We start from the raw sequence: 21,709 nt of genomic DNA, 5'->3' as shown, positions 1-21,709 counted from the left end.
AATGTCCAGGCATGGGGCTCCCAGCAGCCATCTCCGTCTGCACTGGTGAGCCCCTGAGTTTGCACCACAGATGGAGAGGCCCTGTGAGGGGCACCACAGCCTGGGGGGAAACCACATGGCAACTGAAATCTTCGCTATCAGGCAGGTTTCTAGAAAAAAAGAACATGACAGGACTGCAGTATAGCCTGGGAGTTTCGTAAGCCTGCTGTTTGGACTTCCATTTGTTTCAGAAACAGCTCACGGGGAAGACAGGTCTGGCTGTTAGGGCTGCCTTGCAAGTCTAAGAAGCAGTAGGAGTGAGCCAAGAGGCAAGATGCCATTGTTACACCAGGATCTCCTCTGCCTTCAGGGAGGTCGGCGCCCATAAATTACTTGGGTCATCTGTGGGATCATGGGAGACTGTCTTTATCTCCTGTTCCCTTCAATAGCTCTCCTCATCCCATCCCCTCTCCCAACTCAGCTAAAAAAAAAAAAAAAAAAAATCAGGGATGTGGGGAGGGGTTCTACAGGAATCTTCCAAAACAAATGGCAGCTCCAGTCCAAAGGCCAGGATGGTTTCCAGTTTGATTTTATTCTATTCCTAAGTTAACATTTTAGGCATATCCTCAGCAGCCCAGGAAACTTTTCTCTCCTTATGGGCTGTTAGGTGCCCTATTTTCATAGTGTCTCTGAACGTTTAAAGATGAACAGTTTAAAAACTGACACAGAGAACAATGGATTGGCACGCAGTTAGCATTTCAGATAAAATACTACAAATAAAATCTAAAACCTACTGCTCAAATGAATGACTGGTCTGTGGGCACAAAACAAAATCAACTCAACTCATTAAAATTGACTTCAAGATCTAAGAAAATATTCTCTGTCCTTCACTCACTCAGAAAGTCATTTTCTGTTTCCTGGGTGAATTTTTCCTAGAACACTGTTTCTCTCTTCCCCATCTTCACATTTCTTCTCTATCCCTTTTCTCTCTTTTTTGTTTTCCTTCCTTTGTTATTTATTTCTCCTTACTAACCCCATCTCTCTGTTTCCTTTTTCTTTTGGAGTTTCTTTCATCTCTTCCTAAGTCCTTCTTCTTTAACAGACCTTAATATGAAATTAGATTATAATTTTAAATATCAGAGATTTTTATAGTCTCTATTCTTAATATTTAAACCAAGTGAGTCGAAGAGTCTTTAATTTTCTCTGTGCTAATTCCAAATTAATTAGTTTAAGTGTTAGATTGTTGAAAAGGCTCACAGGACTCAGACAGCTTATACTGATGAATCAGCTTTAATACAAGCAGATGATACAACAATGCAACAGCAGGAGAAAGATGTGCATTGGAAGGGTCCGGAGATCTCAGGTTCAAGCTTCTTTGCCCTTCCACTGCTGGATCACACAGAACAAGCTCTGTGTCCAGGTCCCGAGGCACCATCAGTACACGTGCAAACACCTCAGTCCCAGCAAGCTAAGCTCTGCTTGTGGCGGGGTCTCTGAGAGTGAGCTGGTCACCTGGGCACATTCCATCTGCCTGATTAGCCTCAGCCGTCAAAACCTTCAGCTCCACCAAAACCAAGTGCGAGGCATAAATCCAATTATTTTTACTAAACAATGCTCACAGGCTGGTACATTCTGCCCTGAAACAAGTCACAGACCCATGGTGGCAGAACAGCATTTATCTTTAGTCGGTACACTTTAAATTTTTGGCCAAGGGTTAGCACAGCTCTAAGAACCCATATATGAGCATTTGTTCCATTCAGACCTGCTGAGATTAACTCAGACACTCTTTTGCATATAAACAAAATGTCACTAAACTACTTTGCCTTACAGTTGAGCTGGAACTAAAATGGCTCTTTGCTATGAGCTTAAACTCGGTATTCTCAGAATGATTTTTCCCCCAGTCCTGATTTAAACGAAATGGAAGGGATGCGCGGCTGCAGGCAGGTCCTCCTCCCGCCGACACGCCTCCTTCTCAGCCTTCGCCTTCCACTTCATCTCCAGGATGGCCCTTTCCACCTCCTCCAGGGCCTGCTCTCGCCTTTCCACTGCCCTCTCCCTCCATTCCACAGCCCTCTCCCTCCTGAGCACCTCCTTTTCCCGCTGGCTGGCCCACAGAGCCAGGGCGCCCACCTGCTCCAGGAGCCTGCCCCAGTCACCCTCAATGCCCACAGGCGGTGGGGGCCCGTGGGGCCTGGGGTCCTGGCGCAGCCCCGTCTGACCATGGCCACTCTTCTCCAGCTCCTCTCTGTGCATGCTTTTCAGATGCTTCCACAGGGCCGTGGTGCCCACGTTGACCCCAGGGCCGCGGCTCACCTGCCTGCCACATAGGCGGCAGGTGGCATACTGGTTGGGGTGGTGCCCTGCACGAGCGGGGGCCAGGTGGAAATACTCCCATGCCTCAGAAAACCGAGTCCCCTTGTTGTGGGACATCGGGGTGGGCATGGCGCTCGCCAAAGGGCCAACCAGTTCTCCCGTCTCACTGCTCTCTTCCTCCTCCTTCATCTCTAAGTCCCCTTTGGCCTTCATCCTGGTTCCCTTCTCTTCCTCCTCTTCCCGCCTCATTGTGTCTCCTCTTCTACAGCTTTCTTTATGACGTGCCTAGACGTGGACCAAAAGCTTTAGTCGAGCCACAAGACTGAATGCGTATTTGGGAAGGGATTGTGGTGACTCTTGGAGATTCACAATAATGGTCAAGGTCTGGCTGCACCTGGGTAGTGTGATGTTTCCTCCTTTCTGCTGCACTGGAGAGTCAGGGGTGAGTCAGATACAAGCAAAATGGCCTATAAATGCATTCCCTCCGTGCCCCAGATACTTACCAACCCCTCCCTGGCTAGGCCAGAAAGACAAAACACATCAGGTCCTGTGGCAAAGGTGTTCCCTGGTCCAACAATTACGAAGCTCTTTAGTGAACTCAGTGTTTTCTACATCAACCACCAAAGCAGGTATTTTTGAATACTGAAAATTTTAGGTTTTCTCTTGATTCTCCTCCTAGACACTTCAACTGTTTCCGTGATCCTTGTTACCTATAAAATGCACTTAGGAGGCAGGAGGAACAGTCACTGGGTTCAGGCTCCTTAGGACCATCAGGGCGGGGGCCTCAGTGGCTCTCACAGACAGATGTTGATGTAGGAGACAATCCTGCTTCCTAAGAACTGTTGCAACAAGCAGTCCAGAGTAGGCGAAGCCTGACAAGATCTGGATAGTAAAGTTTCCAATGTGAGGTCAGTTTGTCCTTAGAAGGCGTGTCTCTGAGGCCGGGATTCTAAGAAATCCAAACAGCAAACCCAGCTGTTTCAGCAGGAGCTGGCATGCACAGAGGAGGAGGAGGTGGAGCACACCGCCACAGATGGTGTTGCCTGGTTGTCCTCAGCAAGGGGCTCACCTTACTCCACCTTCCCCAGAACGATCACCTGCAAAGCTAACAGCAAATAGGACCTTCAAATAGGAAGTAACACTTTATTCCAGATGTTTGGCTTACTTACTCCATCTTAAAGATAAATAAACAGATGGGAAATTATATTGCATTTTAAAAACAGCCTGACCTCACTCTCCTTTCTTGGGTCATTTCTTAAATGAATGAGAGCTTTATTCATCAAGCTTGGCAACCCCAACAGTTAGGAAATCCCTCAAGCCACAAGTGGGTACTTACAGGCAAGCAAGGCTCTGGACTTGTCTCTGATCTCTCCCCGTGCTGAGTGAATGTGTTTCTGCTCACCTTGGATGGCTGTTAGCTGACTCCTACCCCTAGGAGGAGGGCACCTCCAGTTCTGGTCTCCTCCCACTTCCAGCAGAGCTTTGTTTCCAAGAGGGTGTGTCTCTGTCTGTCGGGTTTTTCTGCAACTCCTAGACACAAATGCAACCCTTTTCTCCACCCTCTCCAGCACCAAAAAAAAAAAGACCTTTCTGGCCAAAGTCATGCAGCAAGACAGTAAGTCAAGCAACTACAAGTCTTAGTTCTGTTTCTCAATGGCTAGATCATCTGGCCTCTCAAGCAAAGAAAGAGATTTAAGGCGGTGAGGGGTGGGAAAAGCTGAAATATGTCTCTACACAACATGTCTCAAGGACACCTGCGGTTTCAAGGATTTTGTCGCATTGTCAGACCATGAGTCTTGATTTTTGGTTTGACAGCTATGGCTGCTGCAAACACAGTCAGTAGAAAAACCAAAGAACTTGTAGGAAAGGGAAGATTCAATAAAATAAAACCCCTAAAACTAAATGGCACATTGACAAACAGATTTCAAATGCTTTTTATTCTGTTATGTAACTAGAGTTGGAAAAGCTGAAATTCTATTGGCTTCTACTCTCAAATAAAGATATAATCACAACTTAAGCAAAAATATATATTTACATGTATATTACATCTATTACATGTGTGTGTGGGGGGGTGTGTTTGTGAATATGCGTGTGTATGTATATCTAAATTTGGGAAGGAAAACCTTCCAAGAGGAGACAGGTACATTTTAAAGAAGGTACCAATGGAAGAAAAAACTTTGCATTATAGAAGAAAAGATAGAAGTGATATAGCAGAAAACATGTAGAGACTGAAAGTTAAATTTCAAGCAGAAAAAAGAGGCGGAGGAAAGATTCCAAGTGGGCACACAGAGTTGGTAAACAAATATGGAAACTTTTTTTTTAAGATTCTCATTTCTAAACTAAAAAGCTAAATGTTTTCAGAATGATTCTAATGAAAAGCCCTTCGGAAAAGGTTCTGTTCAAACTTAGGCAAGGTGACCAGAGGTTAACTTACAGATGGTCACCACTTCAGTGTTTTGTCTGTGGAAATAAGGAAATGATCAGTCTTACAGTTGGATTTGGATTGTTTTTTTCTGACTTATCGAATCTCATTATGGCTCAACTGTCCACGGGCTTCTTTCTGCTTCCAGGGTAACATCCCAACTCATGGCAGAGCCTCAGGGTGCTCTGACCAGGAGCCCGTTCCAGCCATCCATCATCATGAATTGCCCACTACTTTCCAACATAGATCACCTGTAGAGTCCGGGCCCTATCTCTTCCCTGTCCACAGAATGTGACTCTGTTCTCCAAGTTATTCCCAGATTTCACTCTTCCTTGTACTCCTCCAGAACTGTCCAAATACTTTTTGGCACTTACTGCATAATTCTTTATGCTATTGCTCACTTATTCCTTATGTACCAGAATAATGTATTGGAAAAGTCAGTCATTTGGCTTGTCTCTCAATGCAACAGGCACACAGAGTGCGTGAATCATCTTTGACATCTTAGCTGAGGAATGTGTCTGTGTGCATGTATGTGTGTACACGTACACTCTTGTACGTATTTACTTTGTATTTTTTCAGATTCAACATATTTTTCTTCTTCCTCATTTAAGCCAAGTGGAAGTTCCCAAATACAGATAGCTCTGCTTACTCAGCCAAACCTATAAAAGTTGTTTGACCTCAAGTTGAACTATTTTAGTCTGTGGCTTTTCAGTTTTAGAGACATTAGAAAGGGTTTATTGCAAGAACCATAATCCTAAACCAAATCTTGGAACACAGAGTCTAGATATAGTATAGAATATTTGAAATCTAACTCATTCTAGAAAATCTGAGTCTAGAGTATCCACAAGAATCAAATCTATTCAGCGTTTTTAGGAGCTGATAAGAGCTATTCCTTCAGTGAGCCAGTTGCCTTTGTAAAGTAATGGAACTCCCCACTTGTTCCTGATATTGCCATATCATCATGTTTTGGTGAGTTAACTGAACGTGGAGGAAATGAAGCATGAAAATGGTTAATGGCATTGGATTTAATACAAACCTTTACAACTTCTTTTTCTTTTTTTTAACATTTCACCTCCTATACCTCTTATATCTCTTCCTGGACCAACTGGAGATAAAAATCAATTTTTGGCATCTATTGGATTAAATTAACTGAATTCACTTTCCTTAATGTAATAAAAATATGTTTTAGGGGACTTGGTTTTACTTTTGATTTTCTAGGGGAGAAAATGACATAATTTCATAGAGGCACATCCCTGACACATACATGTCTCCCCATTATCTGGAAAAAGCAAGTGTTGAACAAGTGGAAATGCTAGGAGCTGCTGTGTTTGCCATTTACCGTTTTGGATGTGACAGAGAGCCTCCTCTGAAATTCTTCTTGTTTCCATGGGATTTTTGTAGCGAGGTACTGAGGGATGCTAAACTGTGCCTCAGTAGGCTCTCATCAGAAAAATGTTACTCAGTATTCTTGAGCTTGGTTTCTCAGCTCTGTAAGTTCTATACTTTTGGGGGGCAACTAATTTGTGGATTGGTACACAAAGCATCCCATACAGCTAATTGTTCTTCGCTAGTTAACTAGTATATTCATCAATTGTGGAAAATGCTTAAGATTTAAGAACTAGGGCCAGTCATATGTAAAATATGTACATCTCTTGTTGAGAAAACAAGTAATTATAAGTGGGTATAATTTTGCAGGGTCTCAGATAAAATAATGGGGATCTAATAACTCTTATTGGATATTTTCACCACGCTATTGAAGAAAATATCATTCCTCAAAGAGCAAACTGTTGAAAATAAAATATAACTAATCCTACACGTAAATTTTCTGCTTTTGTAATAGCTACCCATGGTTCCATTTCTTTCTTATTTCAGTACAATGTGTTTTACCAGGAAATATTTTGGACTGGGATTGAAGAGACATAGTTTCTAATTGTGCCATTAACAACTATTTTCCACTCTCTTTAACCAGTTGGTGCTTTCATTTTCCCATCTGTCAAATGTCAATCTAAGGCATGCCCTACCTACTCTATAAGATTAAGGCAAAATTTTTAAAAATTAGGAAAACTTTTTACAAGTAAAAGGTGGGATATTTGTATTAAATGGTTTCTGTGATTGTTGCTACAAATAGTATTTTACATTATTTGAGGAACAGAATCAAGATGTAGATCCCTTTTAACTTTTAATCTATTAATAACAGAATATTCCTTTCTGACCTCTCCCTTTACAGCTTCTTCATTCTGTTCTTTAGTTTCCATTTAGTATTATTTTATTCTATACAGAGTTATGATTTCTCTCTTCCATAATCCAGAATCCAGACTTGCACCATTAGTATAGTCCTAGATTCTTAAATTGAACTATTATTCCAGCCATAAATTTACAATATTTCTATAGGTGATAGTTGGAGGCCACATTTTAATGCAATCTATATTAAAGGTGGATGCTGCCTTGTAGTTATCCAGTTAAAAGTAGAGAAAATAATTTCATGCCAGTTTATCTCATGTAGATGTTGAAGAGATGTAAGGAGCACCAGTTTCTTCTGAATTTGCAAATAATCCTTGTTCTGCCTGTCTTTACCCCAGAGAACATTTACCTGCTCACTAAAGAATGTATTTCCCAAAGCAAATCTTACATGGTTTATAGATGGAAGATTTCTTCAAGATGAAGATGAAGGTAAGAAAACTAAATCAATGGAAATGGGTCCAGTAAAGAAAGAAAGAAATGTTCACAAATAACATTAGAAATCGTCATTGCCCAAATTGAACTTGGCATTTAAGAATAATTCTCATTCCAAGAAAAACATCATCTTGCCTACCAGTTGTCATTTTCTGATACTTCATCTGGCTCCTCCAAGAGGGTGGAGTGTAACATTTCCCAGAAAGAAAAAAATACAGTTGGCTTTGTCAAACCACATACAAACACTTTTATTTAACTTTTAGTAAAAGCAACTCTCATATACGAGGACAGAAAAAGGTTAATTCAACATACATGTATTAAAAAATTCTCTGCTTTTGTAACATAGTCGTCTGTTTTTCCATTTCTTTCTTATTTCAATGCAATGTGTTCAATTAACTTAGCACCACTGCTTTAAATCAGTCAATAAATAATTTCTACTTTTTCTTGTGCAGATCTGAGGTGGGGATTGGGGGGAACTGGAGGAAATATATATAAGGGAGTTGGCTCCTTGAAAAATAGCATGTTCATCAGGAGGATTAAAAGTTCCCAGAGCAGAAACACACATTGAGACAAAGCTCAGGTGATAATACACAAAGCCATGTTTTTCATAGACAATAACCATGACAGCCTCTGTCAGAATAATCTCAGCATCTCCTGCCTGGACAACAACCATTCTTCTTCCTCTCGAGTCGTCATTATTCAAAGCTCAATACATTTTTAGTAATAACTAAGTCACACAACTCTTGCTGCATTATTACTTTTAATTGATAAATGCTTATGAACGATTGTATTGATCACTTGATGTATTTTGAGACTACTATTGGTTTCATCATTAGTTTGCTTGAAAAACAGTTCACCCACAACAATGACAGAATGCAATCCTAAAAATATGTGTTAAAAGTTATTATAAATATATTCTTCTGTTATATAAGCTTTGCATAGGTAAAACACCCAGATTTGGATGTGCCCATGCTTTCCTAAGCAATAGGCCAGATGATGTGGTCAGAATTCCACGAGCACACCACTGAATTTAGCTATTACTTTGACAAGTAATAACTTCAGAACCAGAATTAATAATCTTTAATGTAAAGAAACTGTGAGAGTCCAGAAAATTCTGAACTATGTTGAAAGATAGTTTTACATTAATTTTCTGCTGCCACGTGTGCTATTTGGAGGTTGTACTAATAGTGGCAGAGTTTTATTTCTAAAGAAGACTCACAGGACCCAAAATGATAATACTTATAAAAATACAGTTTATTTCAGGAAAATGATACAACATAGGAACACAATTAAATACACACCATATGTTACACTTACAGCAAGGAGTTGGGAGAAGTCAGATTCGGGCTTCTTTGTCCTCCCTCTGTAAGAGCCACAGCGAGACACACTTTCTCTCTCAGATCAGGAACCACTGATACATGCACAGAATAGCTCAGAAGTTGGAAGTCCAAAATAGAGTCTTGACTGAGGTTATTTTATATTTTACTGGTCATTTAGGTACATTCCTGCGATATAACCAGACTCCACAGCAGAGCTCTCCCAGGGTCTAACCCAGAACAGGTGCAAATCATTAATCTCACAGTTATCAATAAACAATGCTGATGGGCTAGGACAATCTGCCCCAAATCCCTGAACCCATGGTCACAAACAAAGCTACACTATTAATCAATGCATTTTATACCTTGACCATGGATCAATGCCATGCTGGAGCTTGAGCAAATAGCCCAGGTTAATTCCAGATCTGCTAAAATTGACCCTCACTACAGAGAAGATACAGTTTGACCACATTGAACTTTACTATAAATTGATAATGTCATACCTTTGCATTATTGTATGGCTCATACAGAAAATGTTGACTAGTCATGTTCTTATCTGTCTTATAGGAATATACATTGCTAATGAAGAGAGAAAAGGCAAAGGCGGATTGTTGGAACTAAAGTCTGTTTTGACAAGGGTGCATAGTAATGATCCAGCCCAATCAAACAATCTGACCATTTGGTGTATGGCTCTGTCTCCAGTCCCTGGAAATAAAGTGTGGAATATCTCATCGGAAAAGATCACTTTTTCCTTGAGTAAGTTGCCTATTTAATAAGGTCAAGAAGGGTTGGCTAAGACTGGCATAAATGCAGAACATGTCTAATTGGAACAAATAGAATACTCATTATTTTTACAATATATTTTTTTTTTTTGAGACAGAGTCTGACTCTGTTGCCCTGGCTAGAGTGCTGTGGCATCAGCCTAGCTTACAGCAACCTCAAACTCTTGGGCTCAAGCGATCCTCCTGTCTCAGCCTCCCAAATAGCTGGGACTACGGGCATGTGCCACGACACCCAGCTAGTTTTTTCTATATATATATTTTTAGTTGTCCAGATAATTTCTTTCTATTTTTAGTAGAGACGGGGTCTTGCTCTTGCTCAGGCTGGTCTCGAACTCCTGACCTTGAGCGATCCACCCTCCTCGGTCTCCCAGAGTGCTAGGATTACAGGCGTGAGCCACCACTCCCGGCCTATTTTTACAATATTTTAATCTCAGAAAAACTTTCTACATAAGTCAAAACTATTAAATTTCAAATTATCAAACATTTTTGACAAATAAGACTCCACTAAAAATAATTTCTTCAAATAAAAGTAAAGTAGATGATTCCTGTTTCCATAAAGGATTTCTGTTGAATACAACAAATTTTTTGTTTGAATTCCATTAAACCTAACTCTTAATTAACTAGCACTTTTGTTAATCTACTACATAATGGAAATTAATACTAATGTTAATGATCAAGAAAGATTAGAAAGATCCTAAAATTTCTTCTGAGTCATTAAAAACATTCAATTATATACAGCATATATAATTTTAGTGCTTAAGAATTGATAAGCCATGTATACAATATAAATGCCATAAAAATAGAGACAGTATCTTAATGATTTTAGTACTCCTAGTTTAAGCACAATATCTGGCACATACAAGACTTATGTGATTTGAAAATTAATAATTATTACATTTGACTAACCAGAATATTTTCTACCCTGAATCAAATCCAATAATGGAGATTTTACTACATAAAAGATGAGAACAAATGTCTCAATAAATATAGTGATAACAGATATGCCTGTAAAAAATAGAAGTTTGTAATGACAACTGTCAAATATGCATATTTAACATTAATCTTGTAAAACTCACAGATTTCCAAATCATTATTACAACTCTATAGGACCATTAACTTCTTTAACCATCATCGTATTTTCAGAGATGCTATAGTCTATAACATACTCATAAAAACACAGAATAATTTATAAGGAAAAGAGTTTTCCTTTGTTCCAAGGATGCAGTCTGCATCTTGGGTCCTGCCCAGCTCCTTCACAAACGCAGTAGTTTGTTACTGGGACCCTTGGATAGAGAAGAGTGTATGTCTCAGCACCAGTCCATCTCCGCTGCTCAGAAGCAGGTGCCATTCTGACTGTGGGACAGTGGTATCATCCCCATAGCCCTACCTGTGTGTCTATGTACATGTGTGGACACGTCAACTTGTTAACTTGGAATTAATTATTCAGAACTTGGATGGACTTATGCTAAAACAGCCTTATTCAACTTTGCCTAATTCCCTCAGGAATAAGGACACCTCCTTCTTAGAAGGCTGGACACGAGTAGGGCTGCGGTCTTGGAACAACGTGAAGGTAACTGGTTTTCACATAGATTTGCCAAAAGCTTTGGTGGAATCTAAGAACATAAAATAAAAGATCCAAAAACCTCAAATTCCAAAAGAGACTCCTATTCTCATCATAGGCAGAACCATGTCTGTCTGAAAAAACAGTATTTTCTGACATTAAAACTGTGCTTAATTTTAAGAGCAGAAAATACTTTTAGGGTGATAGGAAGAATACTGATTCTGACACCCAAAACACACTGTAATTCCAATCTTGTAGGGCAGTGTAATTTTAGGCCCTCAGTCGGTGGTTAATTTTAAATTGCCAATGACTTTTTACTCTTTATGATCAAATATTGAAGAGAATGAATCTTGAAGAGTTCAGTTTCCCAAAATTACAGCTTACGTTCTAGTTCCACTCTGACCTATATACATCCTTCTGAAAGATTTAGAAGATGCAGCTGAGACTCCGTAAAGCCACCGCTGTATATCTCCCTATTTGCTACACATTCTTAACATTAACTGCCACATGAGTTGTATTTAACTCACACTAGTTTTGAGCCTGGGGCCTCATAAAGCAAAACCTGGGCAAAATCCTGCAGTTGGTTCACGAAAATCTTACTTGTTGATGTTCTTATTGTTACAATTAATATTGACAAATTAATTTTAAAAACGTGAATTAAATGCATAGAAGTCAATAAATGTCATCTTTCATTAAATTTTTCATTAAATTAGAAAGGATCATTTTGTTTTCAAAATTTTTGTTCTATTTTTGTAATAAAACACGGTGACCCCAAGGAAAAAATTTTCTTTTCTAGTGTGGCAGTCAATCAATGTGTTAAACACGTACTTCCAGACATGCTCTGTGCCCGTGTAGTACTGTTTCTGGTGGATGCTTACAAACTCCGGGGTAAACTTCTGAGACATGGCGTGAGAGTCATTGCCTTGTGAACAAGCTATTATTGTTCACAAGATACTGAGAGGAAAACACAGAAGAAAAATCTGCTGTCTCTGAGTGCTAGAGTAGAAAAATTCTGAGAATGTTACAGAGCAGGATGGAGATTTAGTTAAAGGGAGGAGTTCCGCTTCTTTTTGTTCCCAGAGAAGGGTGATAATGTTGGAGGCTACAGGGCAACAGCCTCTGAGGTGCTCCCTTCCCCACCTACGCTCGGTCCCCCAGGAAGTTCAAGTGCTCAGTGATTCCTGTTCTAGAGAACTCAGAAAGGGGAAGGGGTGAGGGTGAGGGTGATCAGTGGCTCTTCAAGCACCTATTTGAGCACCAGAGCTTACAGAATTCTCATGAATCAACAGTAACTACAAAATAAAACAACAAAAAAAGTCTTTCTAAGAATATCCTGTTCTGCTAGCCTTGTCAGGATGCCTAAAATTGCAGCACCCCTGAGTCTGTTTTGGGGATATTCAAAGAGTTGGGTTTTGTGGGGGGTTGGGAGACTTTTGGAAGTGGAGGGGAGACATTTTGTTTTGTTATTATCTGAAAGTTAAGTGTAATACTCCCTGGGGTGGGTAATATTTTTGGCTGTCATCAGCCTTGACAGAGATTTGTTTATTAAATGGATTTCCACCTGTAACTGTTGAGATTCAAGACCTTTGGGATAGAAAGAAAGAGAGTTAAGTGTTGACAGGTTATGTGAGTGTGTGTGCGTGTGTCTGTCTGTGTGTGTGTACTATGCATGTGTATCCTGGGATGTGGAGAGAGGAGTACAAAGAGATTTCTCAACAGTGGGGCAGGAGGACCACTGAATATTGTGGCGGAAGATGCCAGACAAATACTTCTTGTTTCATGACTTCCCTCAGCGCAGCAGGCCTCACACCTGTGACTTACCCTGGGACTCCTGAGAGTATCAATAGAGAACTATAATATACGTATAAATCACCCAGGGGCCTTGTTAAAATGCAAATTCTGATTCAGTAAGGCTGATTGGGACCTGAGATTCTGCATTTGCATTTCTTTCTTCTTTCTTTTTCCTCTCTTCTTTTTATGATAAAAGTTTATTTTATATATCTACTAGGAGAATCCCAAGAGGAAAAAAGTACTGTCAAGTTAGACAAAGCAGATAATTGACATTGATTTTTAGTGAGATTCCAAGGTCTTTTGTTTTTGTTTTTTAATCTGAATTCGTTAAGACACATACACACTCCAATATAAAGAAACAACATGTACTAAACTAACGACACACAAAGATCTCATTATTGGAACATTAGCGATGATTATTTTAACATTCTCACAGTTTTGCAATTTTGAGACTATGCTGGCGTTATGTAAGAAGAAGGAAGAGGAGGAGGAGGAAGATAAGGTGGTAGATGGAGGCCTGATTAAGAACTCTTTGCCACCAGTAGAGACTATGGAGTACACACAGGCAATGGGTGTAACACAGATACTAATTCACATTACAAGAGTGGGCTACCTTAACAATAAACTGATGCAGACTCCTTGTAGAATTCCTCTGCTGTGACTCCGGTCTTATTTTTTCCTATATCTATGTAATTTAAGTGTCATCACAACGAATAGTCCCTTGGGTCTTTTTTGGGAAAAAGAGTTCTGAATTCAAGTGTTTGGCTTTGTGTGTAATACACACAACTTTTTAATATCCATGAGATAACCTATGCTCTAACAATAAAGATCTTTCGATACTAAGGGTTTTAACTCCTGCCAGTTCCCACTTATTCTTTCGGATGTTAGTTTATACATGTTTCTTAAACAGTGCATAATTTATGTAAAATATAAGAATTAATGTACATTCTCAAGGTCAGATCCAGTGACAAAATGCACTCCCTGAATCTAGTAACGCATTTATTCCTTGCTGCATATGTGTTGCGTATGAGAAACGCATGCTGCATTGTTTTGTGATCCATGCGGTAAATGTTCACAAAAAGAAAAGGCAAAAACTAGATGTCCTTCAGCTTCTAAAATTAACCCTACTGATCACAAGAGACTTATCGACAAAAATAAAAGTACTGATGTTGCATCGAACGCATGCTGGGCTGAGTTAGTCTTGGAAGAGTTGGCTGGAAGGGCCACAAGGGAAGCACTGGTAGCCACAAATTTTCCTTTTGTTTTCTTATGAGACTGAGACTATTCTCACATGGCTTTTCCCTATACCACAGGCTTTTGCTAAAGAGGCATTTCAGGCCTCAAATTAAAACAATCGTTTCCTTTAGTGAAAAAGCTGAGAAATGCCCCTCTTGAGCTTCTGATCCTAGAAACAGCTTGCTATAGGTCCTTAAGGCAAATGCCAGGAGTCAAAGAAATTGTAGAACAGTCTGAGAATGTAAACAATAAAATTGCTGACCGAAGAGTTATATCCCTGGGTAAAAACTCTTCATAAGAAGGTCTATCTGGATAAGACCAGCTTCTTGGTTTTTGAAGTTAATGTGAATTTTATATCCTAGAAGCATTGTACTTTTTTCCTATTGTAGAGACTTCCGGAGTAGATAAAAGTTTATGATGTTGTTTTTAAAAAAATACATAGCATGGAGAAGCTATGCAAATACCAAGCAATTTTCAGATTTGCTTTTGTTTGATTTACATTTTACTTTCATGTTTGGCATATGGAAAAACAAGGTGGGAAATCATAATGTTGGAGTAGCTTAAGGGTGTACTGTTGCAGATATTAATAAGGTTTCTTATACCATAAGACCTCTGCAGAAAGTGCTCAGCTCAATGCCACATTCCAGAATAGCCCCTGTTGGTTTCGTTTTTAAATTTCCCATGTTTACAGGTTTCACAAATATCCCTGAAATCTTCTTAATATGCTTGGCAATAATAAAATTCATGGCAATATCGTCACAGGTTTGAGTTTTATCTACCAAAGCATGGATGGCTGCAGGTTGCCTCTGAAAGAGTTTAAGATATTTGCTATTGGAAAATGAGGCTCCAATCAGCCCCATGGAGTCCTGGTCACCATTTCCAAATTCTGATGTTTTCAATTCAAACCCTCCATAACTGTAGATACCTGATGAAGTAGAGACACGGTTTCTAGGAACTAATCTTACAGTTTGATCAGGAAATTGCTGCCAAACTGAGAAAGCAAAAACAAGGTCCTGGGCACGAATGAGTGTGTCATCATTTGCTATTAACACTGCATTGTTTTCCAGTTCAGGGAAGACCTGGAGTTGATTTCTCATTCCATTTGCCATGTGTTGTTTGAAGATCACAGGGACAGGGTGAGGCCCTAAAGAATTCCACAACTCATCTGGTTCCTTCTCCCCAATATTGCTCCACACTGCAATCACTTTGTGCAGATGTGGTACTGCCTGATAATGATTTAAAAGTCTCAATAGAAGATCCATTCTGTTGTATGTCTGCCACATAAGAGCAGAAGAATCCAGGGTGGACTTGTCCTGGGATTTTATGTCCCTGTGCAACATGAGCATCTTGTCTTTTTTGATGTTGGGAAGGGAAGCGGTCAAAGTGCCAGCTATCAATAGTAATACGGGGATGACCACCAAAAAGAAACAAAGCACTCAGGTCCTCATTACTCTTCAGGAAGTTTGCAAATGTGGTAGCACCTCATTGTGTTAAAGTTCAATTTTTAAAAAAATTTTCTTCATGGCTTCAGTGTTTGATAGGAACAGGCCGTCTTGGCACTAGTGTACAGAAGATTGCAGTGGGGCCACCTGATTTACTTGTTTGCAGCTTGGTTATGGTAAAATGGAAGGGTGAGGCCGGGCGCGGTGGCTCATTCCTGTAATCCTAGCACTCTGGGAGGCTAAGGTGGGAGGACTGCTTGAGCTCAGGAGTTCAAGACCACCCTGAGCAAGAATGAGACCCCCGTCTCTACTAAAAATAGAAAAGATTAGCCTGGTGCAGTGGTGCATGCCTGTAGTCCCAGCTACTCAGAAGGCTGAGGCAGGAGGATTGCTTGAGCCCAGGAGTTTGAGGTTGCAGTGAGCTGTGATCATGCCACTACACTCTAGCCCAGATGACAGAGTGAGACTCTGTCGCCAAAAAAAAAAATTTTTTTTTTAATTTAAAAAAACAGAAGCACAGGTTTCTTCATTTCTAATGAGATACCACTGGTCTATGGACCACATTTTTAGAAGCAAGAACCAAGCAAGCCCTGGGGTTTGGTTCATTTCTTGGTGGACCAGATAAGGGCTGAAACAAGCTCTGAGGAAGCCCCAGAATTGAGCCAGCTGCCTTTATGGGACAGACCCCTGGCTGCGGCTGCCCATGAAAGTGGTTCTGAGAGCCCTGACAGGCCTACTCCAGAATGGACACATTCGGGAACAGATGAAGTGGCTTTGGGCAGCAGGTCATCGTCTTATAACACCATGGTAAATGAAGCGATCTGAAGCCTGACTGAGCTGTTTCTGCTAAATTCCGCATTTGAGTTTTCGTAAATCATCCTTCCATTTTAGGTTTTAACCACTTCTTTTTACGTCTCCTGAGTTTTGTTTTGACCAAGGCAGAGTTTCTACTTTATAGTCCAATTTTAAACCAGATAGACTTTTTGGGGGCCTCAGATTTCGTGTTGAAAGCTATATATCCCCTTTGTCACAGGACAAAGAGCTCATCTCAAAATGCAACTCTTGTAGTAGTATCTTCCCAATGCACTATGAGGCTGAACCTCAGCTTACAAAGAAATTTGGTGATGAAATATGGCAGAATAGTATCTTAAAACAGAAAAGTTCGATTGATGAAAAATAAAAGTTTCCCATTATGGAAATCTGGGCTTGAGCATAATCCATCAACATCTTCTATTCCAGGAGTTGGCAAACTTTTTCTATAAAGGGCCAGATAGTAAATACATTTTAGGCTTTGTAGACTACGTGATCCCTATTTGCTCAACTGTCACTGGAGCACAAAAGCAGTTATAGACAATATGGGAAAAAAAGGGGGGGAGGGGATGACTGCGTTCCAAATAAAACTTTATTCACAAACATAGGCAGTTGGCAGGATTTGACTGTGGATCATAGTTTGCCCATCTCTGTTTTAACCAATCTACAGAGAACAACATGCAGGCATTCATTTACCAGGCCCATGCTCCATCTTTTTCAGGTACTACCTTGGAAATAATGCTTATGATCACCAGCATTCAGATGCACACGTAAAGTTGGTCTTGTTGCTCCCAGTGTTAAGAATGAATTTGTATGTATTGAGTCATCCACTTTCATTTGCCACGACTCACAAATATAGTGAAGAATAAAGCCATTCCTTCTCTGGAGGGGCATATCCAATGAAACAGAGTGATAAGGCTTTCTCTAGGGTAAACACTGAGGGGTGAGCACATCACAAAGATCTCCAGGCTTTCTCAAACTTGAGAAGGTACATTCAGGGAAGTTTGGGGATGAGAAGGATGAGAAAGCGTCAGGCAACATCATGAACAAAAAGACCAAGAAGCCACAGAGAGCATTTTGTGTTTGAGAAACTGGGTTGAAACACTGGATAGAGGGTACAATTGGAGAGAGATGGAAAAGATAATAAACAGTGTCAGGAAATGTAGTTAGGAGAGTAGTGAAGCCAAATCACCATCAGGCTTGTCTGTCGTGCTGAAGAGTTCAAACATATTTGGGGTGGTGTGAGGAAAGAGCATGGTCATTTCATTAACCAGTACACACACTTTCCATAGAACTGTCCCCCACCATTTCAGAGATTGTTAGCACAAAAGCCCTTATGTGATAGCAAGTCACAGCCAGCTGTGAGCACTGCCTACAGCCAACAGAAATAACATTGCTACCAACAATGAGAATAAAACATGGATGCATGTCGCTTAGGAAAACAAATTCCTTCCCCTATGCTATGTGCTATCAAGTGACATAACTTAAATAATATGTACTTGTTCCTTAAAGTAAATTACAGACTAGAACTGATCATATAAGTTGTAATTAAATATCCAAATAATTGACATAGCTCATCAGATATGTGACACCGTATCCAGTGACATTGTGTCTAAAAAAATCACAAAATCCTCTAACCTCAGAATCATCTAACCACATTTAAGCCACATGTTCCTAAAGTCGGTAGATTCTTCTGGCATTTGTAAATTGTTTCTTCTAAGAGGACTATTTTAAACTACTGTCATGGAGGCTTAAGGAATTGACAGGAACTTAAAATATAGGTAAAACAACATATTGTAGCCTCTATTTCAATACCCGCCCCCTCCACAGAAAAGTTGTAGCTAAACAAAAATGTTACAACAAAAGTTGAAATTTTAGAAATAGCAGAATAATACCATAAATCTTAAGTTCGTTAATGTTACATCCAATTGGATAGTTGTTTCATTGTTTCTACTCTTGCTGATTAACAAAATTGTTGTGGGTTTATGGATTTTGTAAACTGCATGGTTACTTTTCAAATACTCCAAAATATTAAATGCTATAATGGTTTTACCAGGTCTTGGTTAAATGTCACTTTCTCCAGGAGGCTTTCCTGGACCTCCCAACCTGGACCAGTGCCCTTCCGTTGCATGCGGGTGGCACCTCCTACTTCCACGTCACACACTCAGCGCAGGGCCTGGCTGCCTGCTCTCCAGGTTGTGGGCTCTTTAAGGAGAGTCCCACGTCTTTCTCATTCACCGTTACATTCCACTGCCTTGCACGGAACAGGCCCTCAATATTTATTTGTCATATAATGAATAAATAAAGTATATTTAGGAACTAAGTCAATACCTTATCATTCTATTACAATATTTTGTTTGTTATAAATATCTGTTTGATCCTTTCAGGTTCTGTAAATCCCCCAACAGACTTTCTGCTGAGTGGTACAGAATCTACGCTTGGCACCCGACCTTCTCCAGCCGACGGTGTATCTACTACAAGTAAGAATGTTTTGCATTGTTCATCTTTCCATAAACTATATTAATCCTTTAACTAAGCAGATTAATAAAGAACAAAGGTCAGCAAACTTGCATGATTCATGCCTGTTTCTTAGCTAGCCTTTTATTTTCTGCCTAAAATAAAGTTCTGTTTTTTAATAGCATTATTGAGGTATAATCCACATATCATGCAACTCACCCACTTAAAATGTACAATCCAGTGGTTTTTAGTATGTTCACAGAGCTGTGCAACCATCACCACAATTTCAGAACATTTTCATCATCCAATAAAGAAACTCCTAAACATATATACTATTCTTATGACTGTGAAGAGTTAAGACAACTTTCAAAGTCCTTCATTTGATGGCCTGGAAGAAATCAGGGTCAATAATGTTCAGCAAGGAATTTAAATTCTGTATTTATTATTAAATAGGTTAATAAATTGACAGTCCTTCTCCACAACTATGTTCTCAGTAGGGAGTTTAAAAAATTGGTTATAAACAGGGATTCCTTGGGCCAGAGGTAGTTAGATCTTTTTGAATTTAAATTTGTTCTGGTTCAAATTAATTTTGACAAAGTCGACCGGTGAGGACTATGAATTCAGCCCTCCCGTGTGTGGCATCATTAATAATGGAGGTCAGCCTGGGTCAGGGTTACTAAGGCAATGACCTTAGTAAGGTTACTAATGGCAGTGACCCCCAGAAACTGGCATTGACGCAAACAAATGTCTGTACCCTTGTGTTTAACAAAGAACCATGATGACTTTCTCTAATACAAAAAGCTTATATGCTATGTAGAGTAGAAGTGTGGATCTCATTTCTTGTTTAATTAAAACTATCAATTTTAGCTCACAGTGAGAACTGAAAATGGAATAAAACAAAGGCAATCGTGGGAATGAACAATTCCTTTAGCCGGTAGCCTTTGGCAGCACAGCCTGCAGTCACTGTCACAGGTTGATGCCTCTCAGAAAATGAAGCAGGTAGCAGAAACGCTTGTAAGTCACCCATCAAAAGTTTCATGTCCATTTGGCTTTTTCTTGTTCTTAATGTTGTATAATTTTTCTTTTTTTTCTACTTTTTTTTCTTGAAGCTTCTTTTCTTCCACTGTTAACTCATCATTCCGCAATAAATCTAGTGGACTATGGCATTTTTCATTGAACAAATATTAGCATATTCAACTGTGATAATACCTTAAATCTCTCTAGTACCCTTTGTATTAGTTATCCATGGATGCCTAAACAATTGCCTACAAATTTAGCAATTATGAAAACATACGTTGTTTCACGTGGTTTCTGGGGATCAGAAATCCAGGAGCAGCTTAGATGAATGGTGCAAATCCTGCTTCTTTCATGAGGTGTAGTCAAGCTGTTGGCTGGGGCTTCAGTCATCTAAAGCCTCGACTGGAGCTAAAGGGTTTGTTTCTAAGTTCAAGTATGTTGGTAGGAGATGTCAGTTCCTTACCACATGGGCCTCTTGATAGGTCTGCTTACAGTACGGCAACTAGCTTCCCCTAGACCAAGTAATTCAAGAAACAGAGTGACTATGACAATAGCTGTGGTACTTTCTGTGACTTAGTCTCCAAAAATGCATGCTATTACTTCTGTTTTATTTTGTCTATTATAAGTAAGTCACTAGGTTCAGCTCATATCCATGGGGAGGAAATTAGCCTCCACCTCTTGAAGAGAAGAATACCAAAGAATTTTTGGACAAGTTGAAACCACCATTCCCTGTCATTTAGAAGTGTTTGCACATAAAATGAAATGTAGTTTGATCTTCTTTACTATGAGTAGTAGATGGAGCAAGCATTATCATTCCCATTTTCCAGATGGGACACTGAGACACTGAGAGCTTAAATCATCATACCCCTAGTAAAAGATAGAGTTATTAATATTTATCCCAAAGCCTTCTGACTCTAAATCTAGTTCTTACGTCATTAGATACCATTTTTTTCTCCAATTGGTCTAAATACTTCATAAGGATGGGGAGCATATTTGTTTTGCCTCCTAGCACATGCCTAGCACAGAGTAGGCAGTCAAAATATATTAGTTAAATAAGTGAATGAATCAAGGAATTAATGAGAATAATGTTCTTTCACTATGTAAATGTTATTTAATAGACTCTATGGTGTTAATAAAGGATGATAATTTGTTTCTGCCTTCGGAAAGGTAGCGGTCTACTTGGAAGAGATGACATACACACATGAAAATAATAATTCAAAATAGTAATGTGAAAGGTGGCATATCTTATAGAATTAAAATGCCCAGGGAGAGGTATAGACCAGTAAGTGTTAGGCTTTGAGTTAGGAAAGGTTCATGAGGTCAGAAAATGTCACCTAAGAGAGATGAAATAACCCAATCTTTTAAGTGTGTATTGTATTTATTTGACTCCATGGAGAGCTTGTAAGAACACTTTAAACAGAGAAAACAAAGTGAGCAGTTGTGCATTAACCAGGAGGTTCATGGGCACTTGAGAAAACATCAATAGACAAGCTTGGGTCAAAGAGGTGGGATTCTGTATCAGAGAAGCAGGGATGAAGATTGGAAAATTCAGAATGAAGGAGCCTTGACAACCACTGTAATTAATGTGTATACTTCCAAGTGATATTTCATTTACATGGGAGCAAGTATTGTATATTTAGTGTACATACATTCCATTTCCCCCTCTTTTACAAAAATGGTAGCATATAATATTCATTGTTTTTTACCTATTTTTATTTAATGATATATCTTGGTCAATCTTTCCATATCAGTACATAAAGTACATTCCTCTTTTATTTTAACTGCTGCATAGATGTGCTATAATTTATGTAACCAATACCATATTAATGGACACTTGTTTCCATTTTTCTATTATAAAAATGCCATAGATAATTAAAAAAATAAAGAAAGCCTTGAGCCCCAGCTTAAGG

At 39.4% G+C, this 21,709-nt stretch overlaps 2 protein-coding genes and 1 pseudogene across 3 annotated transcripts in view; 1 reads left to right on the top strand and 2 right to left on the bottom strand.

Annotated features, from left to right (window-relative positions):
• The window catches only part of CD96 (CD96 molecule), an 82,101-nt gene that overhangs the window by 30,946 nt on the left and 29,446 nt on the right, over positions 1–21,709 (top strand). For both annotated transcript variants that reach the window (XM_012656516.1, XM_012656517.1), the window contains 4 exons: positions 7,294–7,384; positions 9,271–9,463; positions 12,650–12,657; positions 18,713–18,805. In XM_012656516.1, coding sequence (XP_012511970.1) covers positions 7,294–7,384; positions 9,271–9,463; positions 12,650–12,657; positions 18,713–18,805 — 385 coding nt within the window. The remainder of the gene's footprint in view (positions 1–7,293; positions 7,385–9,270; positions 9,464–12,649; positions 12,658–18,712; positions 18,806–21,709) is intronic.
• Positions 1,888–2,541, bottom strand: ZBED2 (zinc finger, BED-type containing 2). The gene has a single exon (XM_012656518.1). It carries the CDS (start codon positions 2,539–2,541, stop codon positions 1,888–1,890), a length of 654 nt encoding a protein of 217 aa, XP_012511972.1.
• On the bottom strand, positions 14,569–15,559 carry LOC105820100 (annotated as a pseudogene).

This window comes from Propithecus coquereli, unplaced genomic scaffold, assembly GCF_000956105.1.
Source record: "Propithecus coquereli isolate 6110/MARCELLA unplaced genomic scaffold, Pcoq_1.0 Scaffold506, whole genome shotgun sequence".
In the NCBI taxonomy this organism is placed as follows: Eukaryota; Metazoa; Chordata; class Mammalia; order Primates; family Indriidae; genus Propithecus; species Propithecus coquereli.
The sequence above is the reverse complement of the archived record's forward strand: the minus strand, read 5'-3'. Positions and strand labels throughout refer to the sequence as shown.

Coding starts and splice junctions, on each gene's coding strand:
- ZBED2 (XM_012656518.1), bottom strand. CDS start 2,541: ATGAGGCGGGAAGAGGAGGAAGAGAAGGGAACCAGGATGAAGGCCAAA.